This window comes from Spinacia oleracea, chromosome 5 (assembly GCF_020520425.1).
Source record: "Spinacia oleracea cultivar Varoflay chromosome 5, BTI_SOV_V1, whole genome shotgun sequence".
Classification (NCBI taxonomy): Eukaryota; Viridiplantae; Streptophyta; class Magnoliopsida; order Caryophyllales; family Amaranthaceae; genus Spinacia; species Spinacia oleracea.
The window spans coordinates 73,205,277-73,215,129 of record NC_079491.1 but is presented as its reverse complement, the minus strand read 5'-3'; the positions used below and the strand labels follow the sequence as shown (position 1 = coordinate 73,215,129).

At 40.6% G+C, this 9,853-nt stretch overlaps 1 protein-coding gene across 1 annotated transcript; it reads left to right on the top strand.

The window, feature by feature from the left end:
* Positions 1-1,419: 1,419 nt before the first annotated feature.
* On the top strand, positions 1,420-4,045 carry LOC130461608 (uncharacterized). Its single transcript, XM_056829762.1, has 5 exons — positions 1,420-2,196; positions 2,287-2,400; positions 2,442-2,682; positions 2,776-2,894; positions 3,119-4,045. The coding sequence occupies exons 1-5, from the start codon at positions 1,420-1,422 to the stop codon at positions 4,043-4,045; spliced, it is 2,178 nt and encodes a 725-aa protein (XP_056685740.1).
* The last annotated feature ends 5,808 nt before the right edge of the window (positions 4,046-9,853 follow it).

Sequence of the window (9,853 nt, the reverse complement as noted above, 5' to 3'; positions counted from 1 at the left end):
CTAAGCCACTGATTGTGAAGCCTTGGTCTGCTGATGAGAATTTTAGCAAGTATCCTGTTAAGACTATACCTATTTGGGTTCAGTTACCAGAATTAGAGGTGAAGTATTGGGGTGAAAAATGTTTGAGTAAAATTGTAGGACAAGTGGGGAAAATTATCAAAGTTGACATGGCCACATTGAATAGAGATAAACTGATGTTTGCAAAAATATTGATTGAGGTGCAAATTGATCAGCAGTTCCCTACTGTGATCCACTTCATGAATGAAAAAGGTGCCAGAGTTGACCAGAAAGTCAACTATGAATGGATTCCTATCACCTGTAAGGGATGCACGGGAATGGGACATGAAATGACTAATTGCACCAGATTGGCTGCAGGGAAAACCAAGAAATTATGGGTGGCAAAGACCCATCAACCCAACACTGTGAAACCTGTGGTGGCTGCATCTGTTGGAACAACATCCACCTCAAATGGCTTCACTCCAGCCACTAAATTCAGTAGGGATATGGGGCAACAATTGAGACCTGTGGTCACTAACAATTCATTCCAAGCCTTAATTGTATCTGATGATGGTGTTGAGGGGATACAGGATAACTGTACTAGGATGAATGGTAATGCCAGCAATGTGGGGAATGGAGAGGTAGTATTAGGCAAGGGGGTGACATCCCCTATGCCTAATGGATAAAATCCTTTGCTGGAATGTGAGGGGACTAAATAAGCATGCTAAAAAAGTGGAGGTGAGACAGATGATTCAAGCTCACCACATTGGCTTATTTGGCCTCCTGGAGACTAGGGTGAAAGCAGCAAATATGGGTACACTCTACCTCAATGCGTGTCCAACTTGGTGCTTCACTACTAATCTAGCTTGCCATAAGAATGGGAGGATTGTGATTGCTTGGAACCCTACTGCTTTTACTTTGCACATTGTTCATATGAACTCTCAAGCAATTCACTGTTTTGTTACCCCCAAGTTGTCAGGGGTTGGCTTCTATTGCACCTTTGTGTATGGCATGAACTCTCCAGCAGAGAGAGAGGAGCTTTGGACAACTTTGTCTGACATAGCTAGTTGTAATAATTCAGCTTGGCTGATAATGGGGGACTTTAATGCAATAATGAATATGGAGGACAGGATTGGTTCCCCAGTTAGGATGCATGATGTGTTGCCTATGAGACAATGTATGGCTAGCTGCAAGCTCACAGAGGTGAAAACTGTTGGCAGGCACTTCACATGGAACAACAAACAGGAAGGGTGTGATAGAGTTTTCACCAGAATTGATAGGGTACTTTCCAATTCCCTATGGAGTGACAGATTTGAGACTGCAGAAGCTATGTTTTAACCTGAAGGAACATATGATCATAGTCCTATGATTCTTCATACCACCAGTCACCATTGCGAGAAGAAACCTTTTAGGTTCTACAACATGTGGATCAGCTCTTCAGATTTCCTACCTCTGGTTACTAGGCAATGGCAAAAATATGTTTATGGCTGCCATATGTTTAGAGTCACTCAGAAGCTCAAGTGGATAAAGAGTGAGCTTAAAATCCTAAACCACCAAGGCTATAGTGATGTGGAAACTGTGAAAATCACTAAGCAAAAAAAGCTTGCTGAAATTCAGGATAAGCTTCACCAAGATCCCTATAATGCCACTCTTGCCGCTGAAGAAAAAGCCATTGCTGAAGCTTACAGGGAAGCCAAAGATAATCTAAACTCTTTCTTATACCAAACTGCCAAGATGAAATGGTTAGAAAAGGGGGATGAGAATTCAAAACTGTTCTTTCAGAGTATAAAACAAAGGAGAAAACACAATGCCATTTACTCTATTCAAAACCTCAATGGGGAATGGCTCACTTCTCCAGATCAGATTCAGGATGCCTTCTTGGAGTTCTATGGTAATTTATTTTGTTCACACACTGAAAACAGGACTAGTGTGGGTCCTGTGTTAATGGATCATGGGCCTAGGTTAACTGATGACCACAGATCCAAGTTGGCTTGTGATTTCAGTTTGGCTGATCTGAAAAGGGTACTTGATGACATTCCTAGCAACAAGGCACCTGGTTTAGATGGATTCAATAGCCACTTTTTCAAAACCACCTGGGAGATAGTCAAGGGGGATATGTTTGCTGTTGTTTCTGAATTCTTTAGAACAGGAAAAATGCTAAAAGAGATCAATGTTACTTCCATTACTTTGGTTCCCAAAGTAAGTGTTCCTGCCACGGTTGGGGATTTTAGACCCAAAGCATGTTGTTCTGTATTATATAAGTGTATCTCTAAGTTGCTGTGTGAAAAGATAACCTGTGTCCTTCCTGACATCATCTCTCAAAACCAGGGGCTTTTGTTGCAGGGAGGTCCATTCTCCATAATGTTCTTATCTGTCAAGACATTGTCAAAATGTATAGAAAAGGCCAGTCTCAACCCAATTGTCTTCTGAAACTTCATTTGCAGAAAGCATATGATACAGTGGAGTGGGAGTTTATTAAGGAGTTGATGGAGGATTTGGGGTTCCCTACCTTTTTCATTGAGTTGATCATGACCTGTTTGTCTACTACTCAATACTCAGTTATGATTAATGGTGTTCCATCTAGGCTTATCCACCCAAGAATGGGTTTGAGGCAAGGGGATCCTCTCTCCCCCCTTCTCTTTACCTTATGCATGGAGTACTTCTCCAGAACTATGAAAGCTGTGGGTGAGTGCCCAGGATTCAAATTCCATTCTAGATGCAGGTACTTGAGGTTGAACCATTTATGCTTTACAGATGATTTGCTGATGTTCTGTAAAGGGGAACAAAGGGTCATTAGCATGATGATGGAGGGATTTAAGGTCTTCTCTAATACCACTGGCCTGAAGGTCAATGCTTCTAAATCTTCCCTGTATTGCTGTGGTATGAATGTTCAAGAGGTAGAAGGCATCACAAATTTAACAAGTTTGTTCAGGGGAGATTACCTTTCAAATACTTGGGTCTACCTGTGAGCCCTTGGAAATTGAAAACTTGTGATTGTGAGCAATTAGTGGATAAGATGACAGCAAGAGTTAGGCACTGGAGTTCTAGAAATCTGTCTTTTGCTAGTAGAGTCCATTTGGTCAATTCAGTGTTGATGAGTATCTGTGTTTACTGGTGCCAGATGTTCTTACTTCCCAAGAATGTTCTCAAAAAGATTAACTCCATCTGTAGAGATTTTCTCTGGTATGGAACTTATGATGATGCCAGACCTGGGCCTGTTGCTTGGGATCACCTCTGCCTTCCTAAACCACATGGTGGTCTGGGATTTAGAAACCTTTTACTTTGGAATCAGGCTGCTGTGGGAAAGCAAGTTTGGGCCATTGCTCAAAAACAGGATAATTTATGGGTGAAATGGATTCATGTAGTTTACATCAAAGAGAAAAATTGGGAAAGTTTTGCTACTCCTGCTGCTGCCAGTTGGGTAGTAAAGTTTGTGTGCAAAGTGAAGATTTGTGTTACTCACCAGCTGCAGTCACCTCAGTGGTATTCCACTAGTAGGTATTCCATTAAAGACACTTACAGTCAAATTGCAACTGCTGGGGATAGAGTAACTTGGCAGAAATATGTCTGGAATAGGTTGACTATTCCAAAGCACAGATTTATCCTTTGGCTCACAATGCTTGACACATTGAAAACTACGGAAAGACTTCACAAGGTGGGGATTGTTTATGATGACCTGTGTCCTATCTGTTTCACTCATACAGAAAAGATTGATCACCGTTTCTATACCTGTGAGTTCAGCAAACAGTGCAAGCATCTGGTTCTGGATTGGCTTGGGATCAATCTAAATAGATTCAGTGTAACCAGCCTCCTCAAAGGGGTTCAAAGATACAATAGAGGCAAATGCAAAAAGGCTATTTTGTTTACTGCCATTGCTAGCTTAGTGTACAATGTGCGGAAAGCTAGAAATGCAGCTGTTTGGGCTGCTAAGGTGCCTACTATCCATTCTACAGTTGCTAACATCAAGGCAGAAGTCAAAGGAAGGGTTTATAACCTGCTTAGTAAGAAGTCTAGGCCTAGTGATCTCAATTGGTTTAACAGTTTGTAAAGGAGAGCTTGTTGCTCATCCTGTTTGTTTTTAGGCTAGGTGTTCTTAGCCTTTCTGTTCTTTGACCTTGTGGCTGCTTCTGGTATGCCAAAGGTTAAGGGTGTAATACTGTTATTGTGCTAATCAATATATCCTTTTTTGCTTGCCAAAAAAAAAATATTGTTTCGAAAATCGGATTTTATTAAATAAATTCAACGGATTTATTTAATCGGGAATTGTTGGGTCGTATTTCAAAAACAAATTTAATAAGCTTAAAGCCCGGTCGTTTTCTCTTAATCAAACCCAACAAAGCCTGCAAGGAGTAAACTTAAATGAGCCCGGTAATTATCCCAACTCAAAATTACCCTAACCTAGCCCACAAGGGAGAGAAAACCTATAAATATACCTCATATCAAACCCCCAAAATCAAAAATTCAGAAATCTCTCTCTCTCCTCTTTTCCTCTCCTTGTGGCACACTCCACCCACGCCCCTCTCTTCTTCGTGCGCCCTTACTTGCGGCGCAAGGCAGCCCGTCTCGCCCAGCTCGCCCGCCTCACAGCCGCAGCGTAGCACGAGTGTGCATGCGCGCTGTGTGTGGTCGTGCTCGCCAGCGCCCACTCGTCCCTCGCCTCACCTCGCGTCGCGTTGCAGCCCGACAGCAGTGTTTTGTGTGCGCGCGTTGTGCCCCGCCAGTGCCCAGCCCCCCGTCTCGCCTGCCCCTGTCCCTCGCGCGCGTGCGCGCCCTTGCTGGTGCGTTGCGTGCGCTGTTGCTATTGTTGTGTTGTCGTGTGTGTTGATCGGCACACACACACACGATTAAATAATCGTTGTGTGTGTGTGTTGATCAATGGTTTAAATCAAATTATGTTTTCAAAAATATTAATTTTCAGTTTTAAATTGATTTAATTATTGTGATTAGTTTAAATATTTGGGTTGTTTAGATTAATTAAAACGGTTATGAACACCGTATTGGGTTAGTATTGTGTTTTAATTAAAGAGATTGGTTTTGATGATTGAGTTTATAATTTTCAGATTTAATAATTTTATAAAGTGTGGATTTATGAAGTCAAAACATGTTTTCGGATTAAACTATTGTTAGGGTTTTGGTTTCAAATTGATTGAGCGATTGATTCACATAACGTAATGACAATTTAATTTATGGGAATCAACTTAAATTTTCAGAATGTTTATAAGCTTTAAAAAGTTGGTTTTTAAGGGTTTTAAAGCTAAAAAGTCAATGTTTTTATGTTAGGACTTGAGTTGACTATTTGAGACTATTAAATTACCAATTAATGAATGATTTCTAATTAAACTAAGAGTTTTATAATCTTAAATAGTTGCTGGAAATTTAGTAAACATGGATAATAATTTAGTTCTCTTGTTTTGTTTATAGGAGTTGATTTCTAGTGAGTCGTGATTTCGCACAGTGGCCCCTGTACATGGGTATTCCAGGTACGTACAAGACTAGGGTGACCACCCATCCCTTGAGGACTTTGTGAAGTGTATTGAATGCGAATCATGTGAACTTATTTGTTGTATGAATTCATGTTGATGATTGGGAATGGATATGTTATTATGGATTCATGTTTAATGTTGAGAACAAGCATGTTATTATTATTGTTGAATCTATGTGAACGAGCATGCTATGAATTGAATTATGCTTTATAGATTCTATTGAACTATTATGTTATTGAATTTTATAATCGTTGAATTATGTCAAGCATGTTGTTCAAGTTGGTTTGCATGTATGAGTAGTGCGCATGCAAGTTGTTATTATTATTATGCTATATTACAGGATGTCTAGCATAATCATTGATCCAGTCGAATATTGCCAGTGAGCAATATATATTCTACCAAGAGGTAGAATATGTTGAAGAGTCTATGTGAATTGAATTAAGGCCAATTCGTGCTAAGGGCACACCCCGCTTGTTAATAGGCAATGTCGGGTTATCTCAAACAATGGTTTTACGAAGGAACAATGGGAGTAATTTCACTTGAGTCTATGATTGATCACAAGTCCTTAAGAAGTAAAATATTGAAGAGTCATCGTTGAATTGTGGAATTGTGTAATTGTTCAATTGTTTGTATGTTGTGTCTTGAGTAGAGTCTTGAGTCGCCTTGAGCATAATATATTAATTAACGTAAAGCATAACCCAAAAGAGCTTCAAAACTCTTGGAACGTATATACCTTGAGTATGAACAATGGGGGGAGACTTGCCGGAAAACTTGTACTCCTTGAATGATACAAGACGTTGTTTCATTCTTTATTTTTAGGCTGTTGTGCATTGGAATTCCGTCGGTAGGATCCGACTGTCGGCAGGAGTCCGACTTATTATTATTTGGTGTATGGTGGGCTCCCATCACCCTTTTCTTTCCTTTTGAGGATACTTTACTTTACCCGTTCGAAGGTGCTTTTCATTAATCTGTGAGTCAAGAGTCGTGTCATGTGTCGAGTCTTGTCTCCATGATTATCTGTTTATTACATGGCTTTTGCATGTTGATTATTTAATTTGTCGAGTGAAGCATGTTAGGATAGAATGTTATTCTAGCTTGTTCGTACTCAGCTTTTGTTGATTTCGTGCTTCATGTGTTCTGGTCATGGCCTTTGCCTTAATGACCCTATGATGATCCATCAATTGCATTTGCGTTGTTGGGGAGTAGATTTTTAATAAAGCGGGTTTGTAGAGATAACTTGCGGGAGAAGTTATCATGGGATTCGAGTTGAGAGTTTTATTCTTCCGTAATTTATAAACTCTATTTTTATTTAAAGTCATGACTACTATTTTCAGTTAATGGATTTCAAATGGTTTATTACTTTGGATTTAGGCCTCAACAGTTCCAATTTGTTTTAATGACCATTAACTATTTATTTTTTATGTTTTGAAAGTTAGTTAATTCCGCTGCGTAATTCTGGTAAATAGCCTTAGCCGTTATCACGGTGGCGGTAATATCTTGGTAATTCCTGTGTTTAAAGTCGGAAAATGTTTTATAAAAAGCAAGGAATTATTAGGGATTCCCACCAGTTCTAAAACCAGCCATTATCCAGGGATTCCCCTCAGGCTCTACCTCACAACGACAGATTCAGCAGTAGGGGCCATGCTCTCCCAGGAGATTAAAGGCAAGGAGAATGTCGTATACTACATAAGCAAAAAGTTGATCGAGTACGAGACCAGATACACTCAGCTCGAGAAACTTAGCATTGCCTTGGTTTGGGCCACAAAGAAACTACGGCACTACATGCTCTCCCATACAGTGCATGTAATTAGCAAAGCAGATCCTCTCAAGTACTTATTCGAAAAACCAGCTCCCAATGGACGGTTGTCCAGATGGTTGTTCATGCTAGCAGAATTCTATCTTAAATACATTCCTCAAAAATCCATCAAGGGTTCAGCAGTCTCAGACTTCCTAGCCGACTGTCCCATCGAGGCAGAAGAGGAGTATTACGACTTACCCGACGAGCAAATCTTAATGACAAGTGATGACAGTTGGTCGATGCACTTCGACGGTGCTTCAAATCACAACGGATGTGGTGTTGGAGTAATTCTAGTAGCCCCGGATGGCACCCACATTCCTATATCAGCAAAACTGCAATTCAACGTCACAAACAATGCGGCAGAATATGAAGAATGCATTATGGGCCTGGAAGCCACCTTAGCATTGGGTGTCTAGAAGCTTCGAGTGTATGGGAATTCCTCCCTAATCATCAATCAAATTTCCGGAAAATGGAAAGTAAGAAGCGAAAGCTTGGCCCCATATCAATCCTATCTTGAGAAGCTATCTGAGCAAGTAGAAGAGCTTCGCTATACATACCTCCCGAGAGAGGAGAATCAATTTTTCGATGCACTGGCAAAGCTGGCTTCAATGATCAACATTCCAAATGGCGAGGCTGAAATGCCACTTACAATTGAAACGCGTCAAGAAGCAGCATATGTCCATGCTATTGACGACATCGAGCCAGACAGAGACGAGCCCTGGTTTACAGAAATTCAAAGGTATCTACAACATTCTGAGTATCCCCCACACTTTTCAAGCAAGAGCCAGAGGGCTTTACGACTACAATCAGCCAATTTTGTCATGGAAGGCGGCATTCTATACAAGAGGTCCCCTAACGGCCCCAATCTTCGATGTGTTGATAAGCATGAAGCTCAAAGAGTCATGGACACCGTACATGCCGGAGTCTGTGGCACCCACATGAATGGGAAGATGTTGGCCCTCAAGATCGTCATGGCTCGATATTACTGGACTACCCTCGAACGGGATTGCTACTTCTTTCTCAAGAAATGTCCTACCTGCCAAAAGTGTGCGAATCTAAAGCACATTCCCCCATCCTTGCTATATTCTCAATCATCGCCTAGGCCATTCTCAGCTTGGGGTGTCGACGTCATCGGCAAAATCACTCCAACAGGCACCGAGGGTCATGAGTTCATACTGGTTGCCATCGACTTTTTCACCAAATGGGTTGAAGCCAGGTCATTCAAAGTGTTGGGTTCCACGCAAGTGGCCCAGTTCATACAAGAAAACATCATATGCAGATACGGAGTTCCTCACGAGTTCATTAGCGACCAGGGATCCCATTTTCAAGGAGAGTGTGAAGATCTATTCACCGAGTACAAAATCCAACATCACCGTTCTTCGCCTTATCGCTCGCAAACTAATGGGGCAGTCGAAGCAGCCGACAAGAATGTCAAAACCATCTTCATAAAAATGACAACCAATTACAAAGACTGGCCCCAGAAGCTGCACTTCGCATTATGGGGGTATCGAACTTCAATTCGCACTTCAACTGGTGCAACCCCCATTCTCATTAGTCTATGGAATTGAATAGATGTAACACCCTAATAATTCCTTGCTTTTATAAAACATTTTCCGACTTAAAACACAGGAATTACCAAGATATTACCGCCACCGTGATAACGGCTAAGGCTATTTACCAGAATTACGCATCGGAATTAACTAACTTTCAAAACATAATAAATAAATAGTTAATGATCATTAAACAAGTTGGAACCGTGGAGGCCCAAATCCAAAGTAATAAACCATTTGAAACCCATTAACTGAAAATAGTAGTCATGACTTTAAATAAAAATAGAGTTTGTAAAATACGGAAGAATAAACTCTCAACTCGAATCCCATGATAACTTCTCCCGCAAGTTATCTCTACAAACCTGCTTTATTAAGAATCTACTCCCCAACAACGCAAATGCAATTGATGGATCATCATAGGGTCATTAAGGCGAAGGCCATGACCAGAAGACATGAAGCACGAAATCAGCAAAATTAAAGCTGAGTACGAACAAGCTAGAATAACGTTCTATCCTAACATGCTTCACTCGACAAATTAAATAATCCACATGCAAAAGCCATGTAATAAACGGATAATCATGGAGACAAGACTCGAAACATGACACGACTCTTGACTCACAGATTAATGAAAAGCAGCTTCAAACGGGTAAAGTAAAGTATCCTCAAAAGGAAAGAAAAGGGTGATGGGAGCCCACCATACACCAAATAATAATAAGTCGGACTCCTACCGACAGTCGGATCCTACCGAAGGAATTCCAATGCACAACGGCCTAAAAAGAAAGAATGAAACAATGTCTTGTATCATTCAAGGAGTACATGCAAGTTTTCAGGCAAGACTCCGCCCATTGTTCATACTCAAGGTATATACGTTCCAAGAGTTTTGAAGCTCTTTTGGGTTACGCTTTACGTTAATTAATATATTATGTTCAAGGCGACTCAAGACACTACTCAAAACACAACATATAAACAATTCAACAATTCAACAATGACTCTTCATTATTTTACTTCTTTAGGACTTGTGATCA